The 21,938-nt window shown below is 65.2% G+C and overlaps 5 protein-coding genes across 13 annotated transcripts; 3 read left to right on the top strand and 2 right to left on the bottom strand.

Moving 5' to 3' along the window:
• Window positions 1-20: 20 nt before the first annotated feature.
• Window positions 21-1,926, bottom strand: PYGO2 (pygopus family PHD finger 2). The gene is given in 4 exon segments (XM_064401416.1): window positions 21-1,312; window positions 1,314-1,507; window positions 1,583-1,632; window positions 1,714-1,926. Coding segments are annotated over 4 exon segments (1,236 nt in total). The 5' UTR covers window positions 1,838-1,926; the 3' UTR covers window positions 21-444.
• Window positions 1,927-2,057: 131 nt separating this feature from the next.
• SHC1 (SHC adaptor protein 1) lies at window positions 2,058-12,751 on the bottom strand. 5 transcript variants are annotated; one of them, XM_064401409.1, is made up of 13 exons: window positions 12,675-12,751; window positions 7,366-7,527; window positions 7,085-7,155; window positions 6,717-6,780; window positions 6,337-6,456; window positions 5,862-5,915; window positions 5,702-5,753; window positions 5,415-5,541; window positions 5,162-5,330; window positions 4,159-4,219; window positions 3,889-4,056; window positions 3,165-3,427; window positions 2,058-2,903 (listed from the first exon to the last, which is right to left on the bottom strand). In XM_064401409.1, exons 2-13 carry the CDS (start codon window positions 7,522-7,524, stop codon window positions 2,775-2,777), a joined length of 1,437 nt encoding a protein of 478 aa, XP_064257479.1. In that variant the 5' UTR covers window positions 7,525-7,527; window positions 12,675-12,751; the 3' UTR covers window positions 2,058-2,774. The 5 variants fall into 5 exon arrangements, with proteins under 5 accessions (XP_064257479.1, XP_064257478.1, XP_064257477.1 ...); XM_064401408.1 differs by lacking the exon at window positions 12,675-12,751 and adding an exon at window positions 10,958-12,615 and having other exon boundaries at window positions 3,889-4,053; XM_064401407.1 differs by lacking the exon at window positions 12,675-12,751 and adding an exon at window positions 10,958-12,614.
• A 138-nt stretch (window positions 12,752-12,889) lies between these two features.
• Window positions 12,890-13,896, top strand: CKS1B (CDC28 protein kinase regulatory subunit 1B). 2 transcript variants are annotated; one of them, XM_064401421.1, is made up of 3 exons: window positions 12,955-13,082; window positions 13,441-13,568; window positions 13,635-13,896. In XM_064401421.1, exons 1-3 carry the CDS (start codon window positions 13,024-13,026, stop codon window positions 13,685-13,687), a joined length of 240 nt encoding a protein of 79 aa, XP_064257491.1. In that variant the 5' UTR covers window positions 12,955-13,023; the 3' UTR covers window positions 13,688-13,896. The 2 variants fall into 2 exon arrangements, with proteins under 2 accessions (XP_064257490.1, XP_064257491.1); XM_064401420.1 differs by having other exon boundaries at window positions 12,890-13,082; window positions 13,441-13,896.
• Window positions 13,897-14,132: 236 nt separating this feature from the next.
• Window positions 14,133-17,748, top strand: FLAD1 (flavin adenine dinucleotide synthetase 1). 2 transcript variants are annotated; one of them, XR_010351413.1, is made up of 8 exons: window positions 14,133-14,306; window positions 14,389-15,148; window positions 15,540-15,687; window positions 15,862-15,960; window positions 16,037-16,226; window positions 16,564-16,637; window positions 16,719-17,421; window positions 17,613-17,748. XR_010351413.1 is itself a non-coding variant. In XM_064401410.1 (7 exons), the coding sequence occupies exons 1-7, from the start codon at window positions 14,166-14,168 to the stop codon at window positions 16,852-16,854; spliced, it is 1,548 nt and encodes a 515-aa protein (XP_064257480.1). In that variant the 5' UTR covers window positions 14,133-14,165; the 3' UTR covers window positions 16,855-17,748. The 2 variants fall into 2 exon arrangements, 1 of the variants encoding a protein (XP_064257480.1); XM_064401410.1 differs by having other exon boundaries at window positions 16,719-17,748.
• An 855-nt stretch (window positions 17,749-18,603) lies between these two features.
• On the top strand, window positions 18,604-21,936 carry LOC135288123 (mothers against decapentaplegic homolog 6-like). 3 transcript variants are annotated; one of them, XR_010351415.1, is made up of 5 exons: window positions 18,606-18,798; window positions 19,147-19,560; window positions 19,682-19,780; window positions 20,400-21,521; window positions 21,636-21,936. XR_010351415.1 is itself a non-coding variant. In XM_064401418.1 (4 exons), the coding sequence occupies exons 2-4, from the start codon at window positions 19,167-19,169 to the stop codon at window positions 20,933-20,935; spliced, it is 1,014 nt and encodes a 337-aa protein (XP_064257488.1). In that variant the 5' UTR covers window positions 18,604-18,798; window positions 19,147-19,166; the 3' UTR covers window positions 20,936-21,936. The 3 variants fall into 3 exon arrangements, 2 of the variants coding, with proteins under 2 accessions (XP_064257488.1, XP_064257487.1); XM_064401418.1 differs by having other exon boundaries at window positions 18,604-18,798; window positions 19,682-19,765; window positions 20,400-21,936; XM_064401417.1 differs by having other exon boundaries at window positions 20,400-21,936.
• The last annotated feature ends 2 nt before the right edge of the window (window positions 21,937-21,938 follow it).

The raw sequence follows: 21,938 nt of genomic DNA, 5'->3' as shown, positions 1-21,938 counted from the left end.
GCCGCACAGACACCGACACGCGCGTTTAAGAGTTTTTATAACGACGGTACAAAAAAATTTTCCATGAACGATCGGCTAAAACGGAGCTGGGGTGGGGAGCGGGCACCGGGGCCATCCCGAGCAGCGGAGCAGCGGGGCTGCCCCGCGGATGCGGGACACCAGGAGCGCTGCAGGGCCCAGGAGGCGGCCCCTGCAAGGGTAACGGCCCAACGGGGGGCAGCGCTGTGCAGCACCAGCCCTCACCGAGCCGGTGGCCACACCGAAAGGGTGAGACCGGCACGGCCAGCACCGTGCCCGGTGCCCTGGTGCCAGGCAGTGCCCGGTGAGCACCCACAGCCATGGCAGCGGCACTCTGGCTGGCACAGGAGGGGCGACAGCTACAAAAAACGGGTGTTTGGTCCTAAATCAGCGGGGAGGAGCTGTACAGGGCGGCCGGCCGGCGCCTCAGCCGTCGTTGGCGGTCACCAGCTGTCCCATGCCCTCCCGGATGTAGACCGACTGGATCTCCTTGGTCTTGAGGCAGAAATCGCAGGCCCAGACGGCGGAGGCCTCGGTGGTGAGCAGCCCGTAGGCGTTCTCGGTCATGCCCGTGCACTCGCGGTGGAACCACTTCTGGCACGAGGCCTCGCACAGGATGGCGTCCTGGTCGTCGTTGACCTCGTTGCGGCAGGCCCCGCAGGGGTACACGAGCCCCGGCGGCGGCTGGTGGCCCGCGGCGCCGCCGGCCTTGCCCGGGGCCGGCAGGGGCAGGCTGTTGCTCTCGGGGGTGCCGGCGCCGCCGGGGGCGAAGCCGGGCTGCGCCCCGTTCACGGCGGCGGGGGAGCCCGAGTGCTGCTCCTGCGAGAAGCTGCTGGGCGCGGGGGTCTTGCCGCCCTCCTCGCCGCCCGCGGGGAAGCCGGGGTCCGCCCCGGGGAAGGGGCTGGCCGTGGGGGGCAGCGGGGGCATGCTCTGCCCGGGGCGCTGCATGGGCGACTGTCCAAAGAGGTTGCCGGGCTGGCTGAAGCGCTGAGACACCGCCGGGCCGCCGGGGGGGTTGAGGGCTGGCCCCGGTGCCATGTCCCCCCGCGGGGGCTGCCCCATGGTGGGCGACATCATGGGCCCGAAGCCCGCCACGGGCCCCTGCATGAGCTGCCCCATGGGCGGGCTGAAGTTCTGTCCGAGGGGCTGGCTGAAGGGCTGCCCGGCGAAGGCCAAGCCCCCCGGCTGCACGTAGTTTGGATTCTGCGGGGGCATGCTAAAAGCCGGGCCCATCTGCCCGGGGGCGAACGGGGGCGGCTGCCTCCTCAGGGGCTGCGGACCCCCGCCGTAACCGGGGGGGCACCTGCGGCGACATCCCGCCCTGCATGCGGAAACCTCCGAACGGCACGGGGCTGCCCAGGAACGGGGCGGGCGCCGCTCCCACCTTGGGGGCCCCGAAATCATCCTCGAAGGGGTTGGAGGCCACCAGGTGGTCCACCATGGGGGTGGGCGGCGGGGCGAACTCCGAGAGGTGCGAGTAGGCAGGGCCCTGCGGGGAGAAGGTGCCGGTCAGCCTGGCCGCGGCCGGCCCGCGGCCCCCGCGCCGCCCCGAGCCCGGCCCTACCTGCGTGTTGGATTTGCGCCGCTTCTTCTCGGGGCTCTTCATCTGCAGCCCTGAGGGGAGAAGCGAGGCCGCGTCAGCGGGGGCCGCGGAGACCCCCCCACGCGCCCACCCACACGCCCACAAGCGCTCACCTGCCTTGCCCTGCTTGCGGCCGGGCCCGCCGGCGGCGGCGCTGCCCGCGGGGTGCGGGGGCCCCGGCGGGGCCGGCGGGGCCGGGACCGCTCCCTCCAGCTTCTCTGCGTGCGGGGCCGCCATAGCCCTCACCGCGCGCGCGCCGCCGCCATGGCCCGCCCGGAACCGGAACCCGCGCGCCGGCCAATCACAGCGCGCGCCGGCCGCGTCAATCACCGCAGGGATCCCGCCCCGCCCAGTCGGACCGAACCAAATGCGGCACCGTGGGAGGAGACGGGACGAACCACGTACAAATGGGGGGCACCCTCCCACAGCGACCCCCTCCCAGCTCACACCAGCCAGGCCTAGAGAAATACCAACTTTTAATACAACCGCCGGTTCCTTTGGTATAGCGGGGCAGGGGCCTGGGGCGGCGGGGGGCTGCGCTTTGGCTTGGGGGGAGTTACGCTGTGCATGCAGGGGGCTCCTCCCGCCTGACCCCCGGGGCTGCCAGAGCTGCCCTGGCCCAGCCGGGCGGGCAGGGAGGAAGGGGACGTGGTGGCACACGCGTGTCCCGGAGCACAAGCACGTCACGGGGCGCTGGGAGCTCTGCGAGCAGCCCCTGCCCTTGCATAAAGAGTGTGGGACCTGCGGGGTCAAGGCACAGAGTTAACACGTAAAGTGATCCGGTACAGTCGAGGGCCCGGTGCTGGGGGGAGCTGAGCCCCCCCAGGGGCCCCCCCAGAGATAAGGCCAGGCTGCCTCTGGCTCGGGGGGCTCAGCCTGCCAGTCCTGAGCCCGTGCTGGTGGGCACAACAGCAGGGCCGGGCTTTGGTAGGAGCTGAGCTGCTCTGCAAAGGCTGGAGCTGGAGGGGCGTGGGCTTTGCAAGAACAGTTCACCCTGCAGGCACTCGCAGCCTGAGCCCCCCACGGCCACCAGCTCCGTGTGGTGAAGGGAGGAAGGCCAAGTCCGTGCTCAGTCCTGGCTGGAGCAGCTGGAAGAGTCCGAGGGCTCCCTGGGGCAGGAGCAGGGCTGGAGGGCCGTGCCCTGGGGGTGCTGTGCCCCGGGGTGCCCGGGCGCTCACAGCCTCCTCTCCACGGGCTGCTGCAGGCACATCTCGCTGCCGGCCGAGATGATGGGCAGGTGATTGTCCATGTGGTAGCTGATGAGGTGGCTGACGCTCTCAAAGCGATGATCTTTTGTCCTCACCTGGGGAGGGGGGTCAAAAAAGGGGCGCTCAGGAGGCTGCCAGTGCCCACGTGAGGCCAGAGCTGCCACCCTCCATGGCACGGGCTGGGCACAGACCTGAGGCAGCAGTCTCAAACCCACGCTCTGCCAGGCCCTGCCATCCCCAAAGCCAGCCCAGAGCTGTGCCCTGAGCAGCAGAGCAGAACCCCAGTGCTCTGACGGCTCCTGTAACCCCCAGGACCGGCCCTGCTGTCCCAAACTCCACCCCCTGCGTGGACTCACCACTCCCTCGGGATCCACGAGCAGCAGATGCTTGGGCTGCCCGCCCTGCAGGCCAGTCAGCACGTACTGGCCGGGGGTGGTGGTGCTCTCCCGCACCAGGAAGTCCCCGTTCACCTTCAGCAGCTTCTCAGCCTCCTTGCGGCTCATCTTGCCGTGGTACCAGGGCTCCCTTCTCAGCTGCTCCTCCATGGAGGCCACCACCTGGGCGGGGGGCAGCGCCAGGGGCACCGAGGGGGGCACACGCAGGGCATCTTCAAAGGGCTCTGTGAGGAGAGAGGAGCAGGGGGAACCGTGACCTGTGGTGGTGTATTTTATTTAAATGCTCTGTCTCGCCCCTCCAAAGTTTGTTCAGGTCCTCTCCTGAAGTGTCGTGTAGCTGTAACCCCACTGGCCCAAGTCTTATTCTGTGCCCACTTTGAATCTCTCCCTTAAGCTGTGTGAGGGAAACCAGACCCTCTCTTGGTCCTTCTCCCCCCCTCAGAAACCATGCTGCTCCCGGGGGTGGGACCCCCAATAAACCCTCACCTGAGGGTTTATAAATAATACTACTAATAATAAATATATATAAATAAACACCTCACCTAATTAGCCGTGTGGAGTCTCCTTGCCTGCCTGCTGCAACCAACAAACTCACAGCTTAGGGGGCTCCTCCAGAGACCCCCTCCACAGCAAACTGCATCAGTGAGCAAGCCCACAGCCCTGGCTGCAGCCACCATTCACTCACTCATGTCGAAGAGGTCCCTCTGGGTGCTGCCATTGGCCGTGGCAGGGGTGCCAGAGGCTGGAGCTTGGCGTGTCTTGTCCACATTTTGCACGTTGACATAGGATGGGTCATCAAAGAGGTCCGTGCGGCCAGACGTGCCCGCTGCAGCTGGGTACTTCTCTCTGCCTGCTGCCAGGAGCACTGTGGTCAGCAGGGCTTCAGCCCACCTTGGACCCCCACCACAGCGCCGGGGGTCCATGGCAGAGGATGGAGAGACACCCATCACATTACCTTGGGCAGGAGCATGCTGCTTCTGGGGGTCATACTCCCCACCGGAGGACTGGCCAACAGGCTGCAGGGAGAGGCAGGGATGAGCCCCCAGCCCCTTTCCTGCTCATCCCCCTTCCTGCTCCCCACACCCCAGAGACACTGGGGACGTCCCCCTTCCTGCTCCCCACACCCCAGAGACATCCCCCTTCCTGCTCCCCACACCCCAGAGACACTGGGGACATCCCCCTTCCTGCTCCAGAGACACTGGGGACGTCCTCCTTCCTGCTCCCCACACCCCAGAGACATCCCCCTTCCTGCTCCCCACACCCCAGAGACACTGGGGACGTCCCCCTTCCTGCTCCCCACACCCCAGAGACACTGGGGACGTCCCCCTTCCTGCTCCCCACACCCCAGAGACACTGGGGACGTCCCCCTTCCTGCTCCCCACACCCCAGAGACATCCCCCTTCTTGCTCCCCACACCCCAGAGACATCCCCCTTCCTGCTCCCCACACCCCAGAGACACTGGGGACGTCCCCCTTCCTGCTCCCCACACCCCAGAGACACTGGGGACGTCCCCCTTCCTGCTCCCCACACCCCAGAGACATCCCCCTTCTTGCTCCCCACACCCCAGAGACATCCCCCTTCCTGCTCCCCACACCCCAGAGACACTGGGGACATCCCCCTTCCTGCTCCCCACACCCCAGAGACATCCCCCTTCCTGCTCCCCACACCCCAGAGACACTGGGGACGTCCCCCTTCCTGCTCCCCACACCCCAGAGACACTGGGGACATCCCCCTTCCTGCTCCCCACACCCCAGAGACACTGGGGACGTCCCCCTTCCTGCTCCCCACACCCCAGAGACATCCCCCTTCCTGCTCCCCACACCCCAGAGACACTGGGGACGTCCCCCTTCCTGCTCCCCACACCCCAGAGACACTGGGGACCCTCAGCAGAACCCGTGGCCCACTCTGTGTCCCTTATAAGATGGTGCCTCCCCAAGAGGACATGCCCAGAGCCTCACCAGCGTGGCACCCAAGTGATTTGGGGTCTGAGCAGCCCCATCCTGCAGCCGCATGTCCACGACCCCCCCAATGGGAGGCTCCTTGCCAGGGAAGTCGTTGTAGTACTGGTGATCCGGGGCTGGTTCCTCCTCTTCTTCGTCCCAGGCAGAGCCATCAAACCCTGCCATCCTGGGAGAGCACAGCACAGAGAAGCCACGGCTGCACTCCCTCTCCAAAACCACCTTCCCCCTTGTCACACAGCCCTGCTCTCACCTGTCGTGGGGGGTCACCAGCTTTGGGGGGTTCTTCAGGTACTGCTTGAAGCGCAGCTCGAAGGCCTGCCCGATGGTGCTGATCACATCCTGTGCCAAGCCTTCAGGACACTCCAGGATGTGGCAGGCTGGGTGGAAAACAGATTGTGGAACTCCAGCACCAAGGCTGTCCACCCCTGAGCCCGCCCTGTACACCCCAGAGCTTTCTTAGGGGTCACCCAGCTCCCCCCACTAGGCTGAGCTGATCCTGAACACCTCCCAAGTGGGGGAGCCTTGCAGCAGCCTCACCTCTCTGATTGACGGGGTCTTTGGCAACGTAGGCAACGTATTCAGCTGTGTCCTGTGGGTGAGACAGCAGTGAGGCAGGCCTGCTGGGGAGCACGGGGCTCTAGAGCTGGGCAGAGGGCAGGAGAGGCCCCCACACAGGGGGGTCCTGCTGGGTACTCACCGGGTCTCCCCCCGATGCGAAGGAAATGGACTGCATGTGGTGGTTGGCGATGATCTGCAAGGAGGAGAGCGTGTTGGACACAGCCAGGAATTCCCTGTCACCCACCCAGGGGTGGCACACCCCGCTCCTCCCAGGGCTGACCTGCCACAGGGGCTCAAAATCCTCCAGAGCCCTGGTTATGAGCCGCCAGGAAAAAGACTGGGACATCACTGGGAGTGGGGTCAAAACCAGGAGATCTGGCCCCAGGCAAGGGGACTCGGGTGTCACCATCTCCAGAGAGATCCCACAAAGCACACGGGATATTCCTCCCACCTCTTCAGCCCCAGGGACTGTGGGGAGGTGAGCACTCCTCTCACAGCCCACCCAGACATTCCCTGGCGAGGCTGGGGGCATCCCCTGCCCCAGCAAGATCTGGGGTGAGGTACACGAGGATTCCTGCTTGTCCAAAGCCAACCCAACCCCTCCCCATTCTCACCTGCTTGCAGTCTGAGGCCATGAGGTTGAGGCTGCTGGTGGAGATGGTCAGGGTGATGGGCATGCCTGCAAACTTCAGGTTGCTCTTGCCCAGGATGGAGTTCAGGGAGCGGCTGCAGGGCTAGGGGCAAAGGGTAGCATAGAGAAGGGGCCCCCCAGAGCAGACAGCCCAGCAGCAGGAGGACAGAGCACATCCCACTGCTTCCACAGCAGAGATGGGCACCTTGTCCTCACCAGTGGCCCTGGCCCAAGCCTCAGCTGGGAGATCAGAGCCCTGGGATGACCAGCACAGCACTGCCAGCTGGGCTGGGATCTGCTCCTTGGCCCTGTGCTCAAACCAGCCACAAATGCTCCCCCAGCAGCTTCCCAGCCAGGCCTCACCTTCCTTCTCCTCACGGCTCCCTTGGCACCAGGCACAGCCTCACACACCAGCCCAATGGCCTCCCTGCAGGGAGTGCAGTGAAATGTCAGCCCCCACAGTGCCTGCCTTGCCCCAAGACCCCCCCAGTCACAGCACTCGGGGCAGTGGGGACACAGGGAGAGACAGGGTGACAAAGTGGAAGCTCTCAGGCAGTGCCAGCTGGGGCTCTTTGGGTGGGCAAAGTGCACTGGAATTAGTGTTTGATGGGCTGCAGCAGCCCCTGGCCCCCACTGAAAGCCCCACGTGTTACCAGGGGCTTGCCTAGGGCTCAGACAACTTCCTCACCCCTCCCCAAAAGGAGCAGCCCCGGGCGACAGGCAGAGCTCACCTGGTCACCTGTGTCCTGGTGTTGAAATCCAGAGCCCTCATGGACTGCAGCACTTCCACACAGCCCATGTACTGTGCAAGAGAGCAAGGTGAGCTTGGCCAGCCATGGAGTTTGTCCCCCATGCAGCCAGGGAAGGGGCTGGGGCCTCAAGCACCCCAGCTCTGCAGCAGTAACCTCCCTGGGAATCCCACTGCCCATTGCCCCAGCCCTCCCCATTGCATCCCACCACCAGGAGGTCCCCAAATCCCCACAGTGACCCCTCCCCAGTCCCCAGCACTCACCCGGACGTGGTAGGAGACCCCAGAGCCCATGACCTTGTCATCTGGGTGCAGCCAGCCACGGGTGGGCTTGTTGACAAAGCTGCCGTGGCGGGTCCACTCATCACCCCCCAGCTGGCCACCTTCCACCCGCGTCTTCTTCCCACAGCTCAGCTTGTTCATATCCTGGGAACAGACAGTGACAGGCCTCGCTGAGCCGGGGCTGGCACCACCCCCTGGCACTAGTGCTGGCACCCCAGGGGGAGCAGGCTCCCCCGGGCTGCTGCTGGCTGCAGAGCCCCGCGAGCTGAGCAAGTTGGCGGGATTGGAGAGCTTCAGGTTGGCCATTTTGGGGAAGAAGGAGCAGAGGGTGGTAGGGCTCTCCTCCAGCTCAGGTGAGAGCTCCCCGAGAGGCGCAGCGTGGCTGAGGGAGGAGGACAGGGAACCAGGCAGAGACTGCATGCTTGCAAGGGACTCCACAGGGGAGGGCAGGACTCCCAGGCCCGCCACGGCCTCCTCCGGAGAGGAGACAGACTCGTTCCGCAGGTGGCTGTATTTGCTCTTTTGCAGGAGATCCATGCTGGAGGCAGGTGAGAAGGGCCACAGCTGAGTGGCAGAAGGGTGGATGCAGCCAGCTGGGCCTCACAGGGGCCCCACAGAGAATCCGAGTGCCTGCAGCCGCCGGGAAGCTGCCCCCAAGCAGAAGCCTCGGCCGGACTCTGCGCTAGGTCCACGCCAGCCCCGCATGGCTGGCAGGGAGAGCTGGGCCTGGCACGGCGGGCAGCGGGTCCAGGGGATGCCCAACACGGCCGATCAGTGGCAGCAAGGACGTGCAGATCCGTTCAGACTGAGAGCAGCACGCTACAGCGGGCAGGAAACGGGGCCGCGGCGACACCCTGGCGAGCCGCCGGCACAGCGAGGGGAGCTCACAGTGCTCTGGCCCCAGCCTGCAGGTCCTCAAGCCCCTTGCCACGTCAACACCAGGCCAGCCACAAAACCCATTGTCTTCATCCAGGAGCAGCTCCGGCTCCCTCTGCCCTGCTGCTGGGCTCAGCACGGCCACCCTGCGCCCCACAGCTCACTCCGGCCCCCGTGCCGCTGCCCGCTAAGAGAAAATCAAAAGCATGAATATTTAAAGCCCGGAGATGAGGCAGACACAGAGCGCATCCAAGCCCATCCCAGCCCTGTTCCGAGCACTGTCCAGGAGGGAACAAGGTCCTTCTGTGGCAACCAGCGCCACACAAGCCACGTGCCGGCGGCGAGCGGCCGCTGTTGGCTCGCCGCGCTCTGCCGGGAGGGAGCAGCGATGCTGAGACGACACCGGTGCTCGCAGCTTCCTGGAACACGGGCACATGCAGTCCTTTGAGAGCACAGATCTCGCCTGGAGGGCCGGCGGGAGGAAGAGGAGGACGGCCAGGAGCAGGATACAGGTAGGCTGCGCCGCTGGGCAAGGCAGGGCTCAGCGCAAACCCCCGGCCGCGGTGCGGAGCCTGCGGGAGAGGCTGCAGCTAATCGCTGCCGCTTCCCGCATCCCAGCTGCTCCTCCCGGGAGCAGCGATGAAGGGGCTGCGGCTGATGGGAAGAGCTGTGCTGACTCACAGGCGGCGGGGCAGGCTCTGGGCTGCGCTGGGGCCGGGGCGCAGCGCAGGAGGGGCTCCCGGCGAGGGGAGGGGACGCAGCGCTTATCTGGAGCAGAAAAATCAAGGTCACAGGCGGAGCTAGCGGGAGCGGGCGGCAAGAACGTGTGCCGGGGGCAAGGTTGGCCCCTTCAGCCTCGGGGAGGTGGGTGAAACTCACACCTGTGGGTCAGGGGACTCAGCGGCAGGTCTCCCCTGTTGCCCTACCCTCGAGGCACTTGCACGCAGCAGGAACTTGGGCCAGCCCGGCTGTGCTGCCCTCCACAGCCCTGGCCCCACTGAGGGACAAGAGCTCTCCCCCATCCCCTCTAGGATGAGGCAAGGAGTTCAGACAGAATACAACCCCTGACGCACCACAAGCCAGATCCTTCCAAGCCACCAAGAGCTCTGTCCACCAAACCAACCCTGGGTAAATCCACGCCACGGAAAAGGCTCTCCCTGCTTGGAGCCTTCACCCAGCACTGCTTGGCACTGGCAGCTGCCAGCCCCACTTCACAAAGCCTGGCACACTGCCATGGGGACGGGGAAAGGAAAGCCACAACAAGGCTGGAAATTGCCACCTGGGTGATGCCAGGGGCTGTGGCACATGCGAGCGGGCACTGAAGCATCTCCTTGGCCATGCACGGCAGCTCTGTGAAGGGCAGCCCCCCCAGCTCAGCCACGGTGGTCCCACAGGCGCAGAGAGCCTGTGCTGGCTGCTCCACAAAGTGCCTGTCCCCTCCAGGGGCCCCCGGCTGCTCAGTGCTGTGACCTTCCTGTGGCCGCAGCACCACTCCTCTAAAGAAAAGCAGGAAGCCCGGAGCCAGGAAGTTGCTGGCCCGGTGAGGGGCCAGTGCAGCCTTGCCAGGGGAGCCTGGCTGGGCAGCACCAAGTGCCCACGGAGCAGTGGGGTTTGCCCGTGATGGTTGATGTGGGACCGGGCTTGCCTGGCAGCTCTGTGAGCCCTGATGCTTCCCCAGGGTGAGAGCAGGAGTGTCTCCTTGGCCCCTTTCCACCACCACAGGGCTTGGAGCAGCCACCACCTCCAGGCAGCAAAGGGCTGATGAGCCTCCCAGCCGAAGCTCCTGCTCAGACACATCTCTGCTTTGATAAGCTAGAGTAATTCCTGATTTTCTCAGAAGCTTCCAGGCCAGTCTGCCCACACCACTCAACAGCCTGTTACAAAGATGCCTTGCAGCTCCCAGCCCTTGGGGAGCAGAGGTGCTGCCATCACAGCCCCCCCAGCCCCAGAGTCCACCCCAGGGCACCAGAGCTCCCCCCGAGTGGGCTCTGAGTGCAGAAGGCAAACCTGGAGATGTGCAAAGGCGCAGAACCCTGCCTGAACAGGCAGCCCCAAGCCCCCTCCCACAGGCTGCAGCCCTTCCCCTTGCCAGGCAGATGCCAGGAGCTCCTGCCCCTGCAGCAGAGGATGGGCAGAGCACTGCCCCCAAGGAGCTCTGGGGACATGTGCTGGCCCAGCTGCTCCATGTGCCCTGCCACCACAGAAAAACAACGAGAAACAGAGGGACGTGGACTGCACCTGAGACTGGGACTCACACACCACCTGGGGTAAGGAGAAAGCAGAGTGGGGATGCTCAGGGCTCCACTACCAACATCCTCCCTGGAAAAAAACCTGGGAGCTGAGTCAGGGGCCTGGAACACATCAGTGGCTTGGCAAGAAATGGCAGCAAGGTGCAGGTGGCCACACATACGAACCTCACCCTGGGCAGGAGACCCCCCCTGTGTCCAACTGCAGCCAATGCTGAACCTCTGAGGCAGGGGGGAAGCCAAGGAGAACACTCAAATCCAGCCAAAAGCTGATTTTTCCCCCACACATCAAAGCAGCACCGAACATTTATGCATTCCTCTCCTTGATTCTGAAGAGGGGATTAGGAGACACCAGTGGAGACGTGGGGAAGAGGCTGGAGACCTCCCAGAAGGCAGAGGAGGCAGGCAGGATCCACCACCGAAGCCACTTATCCCTCCACCGAGGTCCTTACCACATACTCCATCGCCGGCAGAGGGCAGGGCGGGCCCCGGGCGGGGAGCAGAGACACACAGCCCCTCTCGTCTGGCACTCCGACCTGCGGTTCACAAACAGGGAGTTAGCCAGCCCTGCCCCAGCCCGCTCAGCTGGGCGCCAGGAGGCAGAGCCTGCTCCTCCGTGCTGTCCACAGGTGGGTGGATGGGGCTGTGGGTGCTGTGTGACACAGAGAAACCTGGAAGCCACTTTCTTCCCATTGGAGAGAAGACAGATGGGATGCACTGGGACAGCTACACCAGGCTGAGCCTGGCACTGCTTGGGCCCTGGCAAATGGATTTGGGGGCCTAGAGTCACCCTGTGACCCTGGAGCCAACCCCTGCCCAGCCCAAAAAAGCAGTACTGGAAAGCCACAGGCAAGGAGGGAGAGCAAAGGCAGCCAGGGGGGCAGAGCTGCCCCCTCCTCCAGCCCTTCAGCTGATGCAAAATTACACACAGAGCCCCCAGGGCTGTGTCCCCTCCTCCCAGGGGACCAGTGAAGACAGGAATCATGGAAAGAGTCCACAAGGGGGGTGAGCTGGTGAGGCAGGAAGCTCTGCGAGGGGAAAACAAGGCAAGCAAAGCACTCTTCCCTTGACTGCCCAGCCGAGGCAGCCAAGGCCAGGCTGGTGGAGCAGTGCAGGGCAGCAGGCATGATTTACTGCCTGGCAGCAACTGTACCTTTATCTGCCTGTGCCAGCTGCCGCCAGTAGCTCGGGAGGCAGCGAGATAAGGAGGGCTGAGCTTGGCCAAGGCAGTGGAGATTGAGGTGGCGACCAAGCCCTTTGGACACTGGGCACCGAGGCTGGTGGCAGGGAAGGAGCACCTGGACCCAGAGTGCTCAGCCTTACCAGAGCCCATGTGTGTCCCTCCCGAGGATGGAACACTGCTTGGCACAGCTCTGGAGGTGGCCCAGCCAAGGTTTTGCCCCAGCAAAGGGCAGCGGGTGGATCCTCGAGCCCTCCTTGGCTGAGAGGAGATGGCATCAGCCCCTCTGGCACAGGATGACACCAGGGAGAGAAGTGCCCTTTGCCCACAGACTTGTGCGGTGCCAACGTGGCAAGCAGGGCCCAGGTCACCTCTCCTCGGTGCCCGTGGTTTAGAACCTGCGTGGGTGATCCCACCTAAGAGATTCAAGGGGAGAAGCAAGAGCAGATGGACACAACGCACCGCTGGAGAGCACACACAGATCTCCAAGGAGCAGCAGCTACCGCTGTCCACAGCAGCTGGGGAGGCTCCAGGCGCTCGCTGCTGCCTTCCTCCGGAGCACAGAGGGCAGAGCCCGGCACCGCAGAGGCTCTGAACCCTCCAAACCCCGTCCCTGCCGGGGGTCGGCATTGCGCCCAGACCCCGCAGCACCTCTGCAGCCGCTGTCCTTCCCGTGCACCGCACACACAGCCCGGATCCCGGCACGGCACCGGCTCCTCCAACCCCCGGCGGCTCCGGGGCCCGCCGCACGGCCGGGCTCCCTCACACCGGCAGCCAGCCGGGAAGGGCTCCCTCACAGCGGCAGATACGCCCACAACTCCTTCCCGCGGAAGGCGGCGGCGGCGAGCGAGCGAGCGAGCGGTGCGGCCTACAGTCCGGTGACACCGCGGGGGCCTGGCCCGTGAGTCCCGGGCCCGGCGCGGGTTCCCCCCCCCCACTCCTCTATCCATGCGCGCGCTCCCTCACCGCCCCGGCCGGCGCGCGCTCACCGGGCACCATCGGTCGCGCGCGGGCCCCGCGCCGCTCTCCGCCGCTCCCGCCCGCCCCGCCGCCACTCACTTCCGGCCCGCGCCCCGCCGGCGTGGCCCCGCCGCGTGACCCACGCGCGGCCAATCCCGGCCCGCCGCCCCGCGCGCGCGCCGGCCAATGCGCGGCCGCCCCGCCCCGCCGACCAATGCCCGGCCGCGCCCCTCCCGCCGCGCCGACCAATGGGCGGCCTCCCCGCCCCGCCCTCCCCGCGGCGCCGACCAATGGGAGAGCGAGGCGGCGGCGTTTGAAAGCGCCGCGCGGGGGGGGGGGGCTCCAACGGCCGGTGAGGGAGGGCACGGCGGGGCTGTCATGGCGCACAAACAGATCTACTACTCGGACAAGTACGACGACGAGGAGTTTGAGTACCGGTAGGCAGCGGGAAGGGGGCGGGGGTAACGCCCGCTCCGTGAGGGTTCCCGGTGTGGGTTCAGCGGGGTGAGGGCGGGAAGCGCCGCGGCGGCGGGGAGGGCGTCAGGGGAGCGCTGGGCGAGCCGCGGCCCCCCGGTGAAGCGGGAGGCGGATTGTCCCGGTGAGCGCTCTGCGTCCGTGCCGTTAACAGCTCTCCGGGGGGATGAGGGGTTTTTGGGGGAAAAAGAGGGGTTTTTGGGGGGGATGAGGGGTTTTTGGGGAAAAAATTGGGGTTTTTGGGGGGGATGAGGGGGTTTTTGAGGGGGATGAGGGGTTTTTGGGGTGCCCCGCTGCTGACTGGGAGGCGCGGGGCTGCAGGCACGTGATGCTGCCCAAGGACATCGCCAAGCTGGTGCCCAAGACCCACCTGCTGTCGGAGTCGGAGTGGCGGAACCTGGGCGTGCAGCAGAGCCAGGGCTGGGTGCACTACATGATCCACGAGCCAGGTGAGCCCCGCGGGGTTGCGGGCGGCGCCGCGGCGGCCCGGCCTGACCCCCTCTCTCGCCCCGCAGAGCCCCACATCCTGCTCTTCCGACGGCCGCTGCCCAAGAAGCCGGAAAAGTGAGTGGCCCCTGCCCCGCCGAAGCTCTCAGTCGTTCCACGCTGAGAAAACACCTTCCTCCTCTCCTCGGCATTTCCCGGGGGCTTCACCCCCTGACCCTCGGCGCTGCCCGGGCGGCGTTTTGTCGGCTCGGCCCCGCTTCTCGCGGGCCCTTCCCGCGGCGATGCCTCCGAAGCTTCAATAAAGTGATGTTTGGGAGCTGTCTGTCTGCAGTGGCTGCGGTGGAGGGTGGGTCCCGGTACCGCGGGGGTTCCCGAGGAAGGCTCCCCGGGGTCTCGGAACCGGTGCCCCGGCCCGCCGGGCACGGCCATGGAGGCGGAGCTGCACCAACACCCCCTCCACTCCGCTCCGCGATGGTTCCGTCCCCGCGGGTCCCGCCTCTCGGCCAATGGGAGCTGGCGGAGCGCTGTGACTGGCGTGCGGGCCGGCCTGTGAGCGCGCGGGGCGGCGCCGCGGTGCGCGGAGGTGCCCGGGCGGCTCCATGTGGGGGGTGCTGCGCGCTGCGGGGCCGGTGCGCGCTGCCGCCTGTCGCCTCATGGCCGCCGCGGGCCCGGCGGCGGCGGCGGCCCAGAGATCCGCCAGCACCGCCGGCATCATCATCATCGGCGACGAGATCCTCAAGGTGCGCCGGGGGCGGGACTGGGCGGGGGACACGGGGTACATGCCGGGAGTCGCGCTGTCATGGGCCTCTCCTCTCCCCTCAGGGCTACACGCAGGACACGAACTCCTTCTTCATGTGCCGGCGGCTGCGGGCTCTGGGCGTGAGCGTGGCCCGGATCTCCGTGGTCCCCGACGACGTGGAGGCCATCGCCAGCGAGGTGGCCGCCTTTGCTGCCCGCTTCACCTACGTGCTGACATCCGGGGGCATCGGCCCCACGCACGACGATGTGACCTTCGAGGCCGTGGCCAAGGCCTTTGGGGAGAGGGTGGTCCTCCACCCCCAGCTGGTGGCCCTGGTGCACGAGTTCTTCGGCAAGAAGGAGGAGCAGTGCCCTGAGATGAAGCTGGCTCGCGTCCCCGAGTCCTCGCGCCTCAACTACGGCACGGACGGGCACAGCGGCAGCACCTTCAAGTACCCGCTGGTCAGCGTGCGCAACGTCTACATCTTCCCCGGCATCCCGGCGCTGATGGAGCGCGCCCTGGATGGCCTCGCTCACCTCTTTCGCAGCAAGCAGACCCACTTCCACTCCCGCACCGTCTACGTGGCGGCCGACGAGATGCTCATCACGCCGGTGCTGGACAGGGCTGATGCTGCTTTCCGTGGTCGTGTCAGCTTGGGTTCCTACCCAGACTGGACCAGCAACTACTACCGTGTGAAGCTGACCCTGGACTCAGAGTCAGAGCAGGACCTGGAGGAAGCGTATTGCTTCTTGATGAGGGAGCTGCCGGCGGGTGTTGCTGTGCCGTTGGTGGCAGACTGTGTCTCTCCAGCAGCTGTGGAGGTTTATGGCCTGGCTGAGTCAGGTACTGACAAGAGGAGGTGCTGCAGCACGGCTCCGTGCTTCCATGCTTCTCCTGGGGCAGTGGGAACGCCAGCCTGGGAGCAGAGCTTGCCTTGTTGTGGTGTGCTGGGAGGCTTGAGGCGTGCTGCAGCTGCAGTGGGCTTCATCCCACGCAGGTGGGAGTGGGACCTGCAAGCTCAGTTAGGGCTGGTGGTGGCAGGTCTGAGAGCACAGTGTGCAGTGCCACAGTTCCCCAGTGCCCTCACGATCCCTATCACATTGTGGCCCAGATCTCTGGCTTGAACAAGCTCTTGGCTGTGGTACCAGCAGTGCCCCTGCTGTGTGTCCAGAGGGTGAAATGCTAGGCCCTGGGGCCATGAGCTGGGCAGGCACCAACTGTCCTGTCCTGGCAGGCTCGGCCCTGGGGCAGAAGGTGGCAGCAGCCCTGCGGACCATCGAGGAGGCTTTGGACCAGTACAGCCTGGCCCAGCTCTGCGTGGGCTTCAACGGGGGCAAGGACTGCACAGCCCTGCTGCACCTCGTCCATGCTGCTGTGCAGAGGTACCCACGCGTGGGGCTCCAGGCTGGGGGATCCCGCAGACCCTGGCCAGGCTCTGGAGCTCTCGTTTGCTCCACCCTGGGGCAATGAGCAGATTCCTGGGCTCTGGCTGCTCGGATCTGGACCTGCCTTGCCTGCAGCTGGTCAGAGTCCAGCTGCACCGGGTCTCTCTGCAGGCGCTCCCCAGCGAGGCAGGAGAGGCTGCAGGTGCTCTACATCCGCATGGTGTCCCCGTTCCCTGAAATGGAGCAGTTCATTCAGGCCACAGTCCGGAGGTAGGAGGCAGAGCGGGGCGGGGGCTGCTGCCCAGAGGCCGTGCAGTGCTGCTCGCTGCCCACCCTGCCCGTGCAGGTACGGGGTCCAGCTCTGCACGGTGGAGGGCTCCATCCGGGAGGCTCTGGCCCAGCTGAAGCAGCAGCAGCCACAGCTGGAGGCTGTCCTGATGGGAACGCGCCGCACGGACCCTTACTCACGCACCCTGACCCCCATGTGTGTGACAGACCCCGACTGGCCCCCCTACATGCGGGTCAACCCCTTGCTGGTAGGTGGCCTCCACTTGCTTTGGGGCTGGAACTGTTGCCACAGGGCCTGATGGGGCTGGGAACCAGCAGTGATCCACCCCCACTCCTGGACAGCTTCTCTCACAATTCTCACTCTCCCCGAGTGTTTGCTGCCCCTCTGTGCAGCTGTGGTGCCCCCAGTGAGGCTGCTGGGGGGTTGCCCTGTGTTTGGGGAGGTGCTGGGAGGGGCAGTGGTGCTCTGGTGACCATCTGGCTCTCCCAGGTGCTCTCCAGGAAGGTCTGCTGTGCTTCCCTGGGAGGCAAGGGAGCAAGCAGCCTTTTGCCTCTGCCTCAATCCCTGCCCAATTCTGCCTGCAGGACTGGACCTACCGGGACATCTGGGAATTCCTGCGCAAGCTCTTTGTCCCCTACTGCATCCTCTATGACAAGGGGTGAGTGCCCCGTGCTGCCCCTCTCACACGCACAGCCGGTGGCCCTGGGTGCAGTCCTGCAGCTGCTTCTTCCCTCCACAGCTACACGTCCCTGGGGAGCATGACCAACACCCAGAAGAACCCAGCCCTACGCTGCACCGATGCTCAGGGCAGGGAGAGCTACAGGCCTGCCTATGAGCTGGAGAATGAGGAAGAGGAGCGCACCTCCCGCCGCTGAAGGCCCTGGGAGCCTCCACTGGAATGCTGCTGGGAGTGACACTGAATAAAGCTGCTGCCTGTCAGCACTAAATAAACCTGCTGCAGTCTGCACTGCACTGGCACGTGGTCTTGTTGAGCCCTGAGGGCTCCACGGGGCAGGAGTGGGAGGAACAAAAGGGTCCCCAGGTTGTGCCCCCCCCTCCCTGCACCCACTATTGTAGGAGTTTTTGGAAATGCAGAGAATGTAGCAGGTTCCAGTGCTTGCCAGGGCCCCACAGGTCAGCACTGCTGCCTCTCCCACCGTGTCAGATCCTGCTGATTCCTCATGGGCCATGCACCTCTTGTGGACCATGGCAGCCTGTCTGCAGGGTGCTCCCCAGCCAGTGGCACGGGTACAGGCACTGGCACTGCCAGCACCCTCTGCCACCTCCCTCGGGCAGCGCCTGGGCTCCTGCTTGCTGCGGCTTCTGTGGAAATGCATCTACCTCCTTCTCTGCAGCTGGTGCATCTGTGAGCTGCTGGACTAGGGAAGGGCCCCCCCAGTGTCACAGGACCCCGTCAGCCCCTGCCTGCCCCGGTGCTGTGGGTGAGTGACCTGCCTGCAGCTTGACTTGCCGTGGTGCTTGGAACGTGACAGGGGCCTGGGGGTGGTGGAAACCAAGCATGGTGCTCCTGGAGTGAAAAGGGCCTGGCTGTGGCAGCTCTGGGGGTTGAGAGGCTGTGGCCTTGGTACTGGGCAGTGGGTTGTTACCCCCTGTGCCTCTCTCCCCTCCCCAGGACTGTCCCTGTTGCCCTGTGCTGATGGAGCTGATGGACCTCTGGTGCTGAGACTCTGCTCCAGCCTGTGCTCCCCCTGATCAGAGACCCCAATAAACCTGTGCAGTGCCTGACTGGCTGCATCTGTTTGGGCAGAGCTCTGGGAATGTCTGTGTGTGTGTTGTCTCCCTCAAACCTCTTGATCCTAGCCCTGGGTTCCACTAAGGCACTCCAGCACACCCCTTGCCTTGTCCAGGACTGAGGGTCCCCACGTCCCTTGGGGCCAAGGGGCAAGAGGGGGGGCTGGGGTTCTGCCTGCATCTCCTGCCTGCTCCCCCACTTGTGGCCATTTCCTGTTCCAATCTGTGAGAAGCAGCTGGAGCAAAATATCTCCACTGGGCTCAGCCTGGCTGGGAGCTGCAGCAGAGGTCATGGCTGGGGCCGTGGGTCTGTGAGCCCACCCTGCCCCACTGCTGCCTGTGCTGGTGCCTGGCCCCAGCCCGGGGGAAGCTCTGTGTGCCCTGTCCTCGGCAGCAGCACTGGCGCCAGCGTGGCCTCCCTTATCTCGGCGGGAAGTCAGGAGCAGGAAGCCTGGCCCGGCGCGGGATAAGGGTCCCGTTTACATTAGCTCCTTTGTTGTGGAGCAGGCTCCCACCCTCACCCACTGCCTGCGGGGGGGGCCCTGGCCAGGTCAAGAACTGAGGGGCAGCAGAAACCCTTGCCCAAGATTCCATGAGGGGCTTAGGTGGTCCTTGCAATGGTCCCTGTGAGGACAAAAAGCGGGGATGGGGTCTGCCAAGACGGTGCCCTGCCACTGTGCCTTGTGGCCTCCCCCTGCCCAGATCAGCTCCTCAGCTGGACCCTGCCCTGTGGTTGTGCACTGGTGTCTGTGGTGCTTTTTGGGCTCCTGGCTGTACCTGGCTGCCTTGGCAGCACGGTGCTGGGCATCCCTGACCGCTGGAGCCCATGCATCTTGTGCCTGCCGTGTCCTGGTGTGGTAGCCCTGGCGGTGGCTCGGCCCCAGGGCTGGCTGGGATGAGGGAAATCGATGAATTCCCCAAACGGGAAGGTCCGGGGGAGGGGAGAGCGTCCCAGCACAGGAAAAAGTCCAGGCAGTGACGCGTGACGGGCAGAGCAGTGCCGGCCGCCCTGAGAGCACAGCCCCATGCAGTGCCCTGGAGCCTCTCGCCCATCTCCGCCACCCACCGTGAGTGACACCCTCTTCTGCAGGGACCCCTTTCCCAGCCCCGCCGTGGGGGGCGACAGGGGAGCGGGTGGGTGCTGTGGGCAGGAGCATACGGACCCCTGCCCTCTCTGTCTGAGCACGGGCAGCTTCCCCAGCAGTGAGGGTTGTTTTTGGGCTCGTGTCTGATGAGGGAATGCCAGTACGCCTTGAAGCAGCACCGTGCCCTCATGGTGGGCATGACAGCAGCAAACCCAGGCAAAGCAGCCTTGCCGGGGATCTGGGTGGACAGAGGAAGACGCACGTTGGGATCCCCCCCGGAGCCACAGCTCTCTGAGGGCACGGCGGGTGATGCCTGTCTCCATCCTGCAGGTGGTCCCCACGACCACGCCATGTTCCGCTCGCGCCGCGCCGGGCTGGTGCGGAGGCTGTGGCGGCAGCGCTGTGCAGCAGCCAGCCCCGAGGATGGCCCCGGCGCCCTCAAACCAGCGGTGCACGCCCTCTTCAAGAAGCTGAAGGATGAGGAGCTGGAGCTGCTGGTGCAGGTGGTGGAGAGCCGGGGCGCCTGGGAGTCTGGCTGCGTTTTGGCACCGCGGGGGGACCCACGAGGGGTCAAGCAGGGACTCCCCCCTCAAGTCCTGCTCTGTCGCCTCTTCCGCTGGCCTGACCTCCACCAGTCCCATGAGCTCAAGCACCTCTGCTACTGTGCAGGGGGCCAGGGGGCCTGCGGGGACTTGGCAGGGCTGTGCTGCAACCCCCATCATTTCAGCCGCCTGGCTGTACCTGGTGAGTGCTGCAGGCTGCCTCGCCCACCCAGGCTCTGACCCCTGCTCTCTGGGGCTGGCTCAGGGCTCCAGTGGGGCAGGATGCACTCCCAGCCTTTTATTTCCTTTTCTCACCCCTGCAGAAACCCCACCACCCCCCTACTTGAAGGCATCCTGCGGTCCGTCCTGGCCAGAGGAGCCCCAGCTCATGGAGTTCAGCTACAACGGTGGGGACTGGTGCGGTAAGATGGGCCCAGCACACTCCACAGCCCTCTGCCACACCCAGCAGGCAGGAGGGCACTGGGCAGGGCTGAAGCCCTGAGTCAGAAGCAGAGATTGGAGGGGACAGAACATGAAAATCAGGGAACGGAGCCAGCGGTCACTCCCAGCAGGAGGAAAAGGCTCCGACAGGGGATGAGGGGTTCCTGCTGGGGGAGCAGTCTGGGCCCAGACGCCCCCCCGCCACTGAAGCTGCTGTTATTTTTGGCAGCACCAGGCTCCCTGCTGGAGGAAGCGCTGCCTATGGGGACACACACAATGTGCCTTGACGCACACAGCCCCAGCTCCCGCCTGGCTGCTGGCCACCAAGGCCACCAGCTGCCACTGCCCCACCTTCCCCTGCACTCAGGGACCAGCCCCCCCGCACAGCCCTCTCCCACCCCTTCACCACGGCACTTGGGGGCTGGCAACAGCTCCAGGGGCTCACGCCCAGCGCAGGACTCCGTGCTGAGGCACCCCTGGTGCGGCCACGTCCATCCCTCTGTCCTCACACGCCCTCTGTGCCCACTCCCCTTGGCCCGTCCAGCTGCTTGGCTCAGTCACGCCCGGGTGGTGACAGCTCTGCTCTCTCTCCCCTGCCAGACACCAGCCTCTCATGGAGCACCATCAAGGACGGCTGCTGGTGCAAACTGGCTTACTGGGAGTACCGGACGCGCGTGGGCCGCCTCTTCGCCGTGCACGAGGCCTCGGTGAACGTCTTCTGCGAGCTGCCCCGGGGCAGCGGGTTCTGCCTGGCACAGCTGCCCGCTGCCTACCGCAGCTGCGCCGTGCGGCGGGCGCGGGGCAAGATCGGCCGGGGGCTGCTGCTGAGCCAGGAGCCGGGGGGCGTGTGGGCGTACAACCGCAGCGAGCACCCCATCTTCGTCAGCTCGCCCACCCTGAGCCCCCCCGGTGCCTGCGGGCTCACTGTCCTCAAGGTGCTGCCTGGCTACTCGGCAAAGGTCTTCGATTATGAGTGGGCACGGGGCAGAGGGGGCTGGCAGCTGCCTGGGGAGGGACCCTGCGACCCCCACAGTATCCGCATCAGCTTTGCCAAGGGCTGGGGGCCCTGCTACTCTCGGCAGTTCATCACCTCCTGCCCCTGCTGGCTTGAGGTCCTGCTGGACCGGCCACGCTGAGGCTCGGGCTGGTGCCAGGGAGCTCCCCCCAAAGTAGGTTCACAAGCTGGGGGGGCCCTTCTACTGTTCCTCAGCCTGTGTCTTCCAGGGCTGTGTTGCAGCAGGATCGTCCTGGCTCTGGGCACTCTGTGCCCTGGTGCTGACTGGATGCAGTGCCCCTCTTGCATGGTTCACCCCCTTGCCAGCACCTGCTTCTCCCAGTCACGGGGCTCTCAGTGACGCAGGGCACTATTTAATATCTTTTATTTAAAATTTTATATAATTTTAATGTTTAAGTTTATAATAATTTATCTATTTTTATAAAAAAAGCAGAGCATGAGGCAGAAGTCCCCATTGTCAGGGCCAGGCCTGGGGGGGTGGCAACAGGGCCGGTGAGGGCAGGGGGAGCAGGAGAGAAGGGAGGTGAGAGGAGTGGGGAGGAGGGGGAGATGTGGGCCTAGGTGTCACTGCAGACAAGGCAAATGAGAGTGAACTGGTACAGCTGGGGGGAATGGGGCAGGTCAGAACATCTGGATAGGTGTGGGGCAGGTTAGAACATCTGGATAAGTGTGAGGCAGGTCAGAACATCTGGATAGGTGTGGGGCAGGTTAGAACATCTGGATTGGTGTGTGGGGTTAGAACATCTGGATTGGTGTGGAACAGGTCAGAACATCTGGATTGGTGTGGAGCAGGTTAGAACATCTGGGTAAGTGTGAGACAGGTTAGAACATCTGGATTGGTGTGAGGCAGGTCAGAACATCTGGATTGGTGTGGAGCAGGTTAGAACATCTGGATAGGTGCAGGGCAGGTGCAGTGGGGGGGGGGGGGGGCAGGTGAGCACCCCCGGGGTGGGGACCGGTTCAGGGTTACCCAAGCGATGTCCCAGGCCCGGGGGGGGATCCTTCAACCGCTCTGGCAGCATGGGGGAGCCCCGAGCAAGCGCAGCCGAGGGGCTCCCGGATTGCCCGAGTCGCGTCTGCTGTTTTTAACCTAAATAAACGGTGCCGCCGGCACCAAGAGACCC

Source organism: Passer domesticus, chromosome 32 (genome assembly GCF_036417665.1).
Source record: "Passer domesticus isolate bPasDom1 chromosome 32, bPasDom1.hap1, whole genome shotgun sequence".
NCBI classification, from domain to species: Eukaryota; Metazoa; Chordata; class Aves; order Passeriformes; family Passeridae; genus Passer; species Passer domesticus.
This window is presented reverse-complemented; position numbering and strand designations above follow the sequence as displayed.

What these genes read in the sequence shown, in the direction of transcription:
- LOC135288123 (XM_064401417.1), top strand. Translation starts at nt 19,167, where the DNA reads ATGTTCCGCTCGCGCCGCGCCGGGCTGGTGCGGAGGCTGTGGCGGCAG. An exon ending in CAGCCGCCTGGCTGTACCTG is followed by an intron (nt 19,561 to 19,681) that starts GTGAGTGCTGCA and finishes TCACCCCTGCAG; the next exon opens with AAACCCCACCACCCCCCTAC. An exon ending in CAACGGTGGGGACTGGTGCG is followed by an intron (nt 19,781 to 20,399) that starts GTAAGATGGGCC and finishes CTCCCCTGCCAG; the next exon opens with ACACCAGCCTCTCATGGAGC.
- FLAD1 (XM_064401410.1), top strand. Translation starts at nt 14,166, where the DNA reads ATGTGGGGGGTGCTGCGCGCTGCGGGGCCGGTGCGCGCTGCCGCCTGT. An exon ending in TTATGGCCTGGCTGAGTCAG is followed by an intron (nt 15,149 to 15,539) that starts GTACTGACAAGA and finishes CTGTCCTGGCAG; the next exon opens with GCTCGGCCCTGGGGCAGAAG. An exon ending in TGCATCCTCTATGACAAGGG is followed by an intron (nt 16,638 to 16,718) that starts GTGAGTGCCCCG and finishes TTCCCTCCACAG; the next exon opens with CTACACGTCCCTGGGGAGCA.
- SHC1 (XM_064401405.1), bottom strand. Translation starts at nt 7,920, where the DNA reads ATGGATCTCCTGCAAAAGAGCAAATACAGCCACCTGCGGAACGAGTCT. An exon ending in CTGGTGACCCCCCACGACAG is followed by an intron (nt 5,331 to 5,414) that starts GTGAGAGCAGGG and finishes GTGCTCTCCCAG; the next exon opens with GATGGCAGGGTTTGATGGCT. An exon ending in ATCACTTGGGTGCCACGCTG is followed by an intron (nt 4,220 to 5,161) that starts GTGAGGCTCTGG and finishes CTCTCCCTGCAG; the next exon opens with CCTGTTGGCCAGTCCTCCGG.
- CKS1B (XM_064401420.1), top strand. Translation starts at nt 13,024, where the DNA reads ATGGCGCACAAACAGATCTACTACTCGGACAAGTACGACGACGAGGAG. An exon ending in GACGAGGAGTTTGAGTACCG is followed by an intron (nt 13,083 to 13,440) that starts GTAGGCAGCGGG and finishes GCGGGGCTGCAG; the next exon opens with GCACGTGATGCTGCCCAAGG.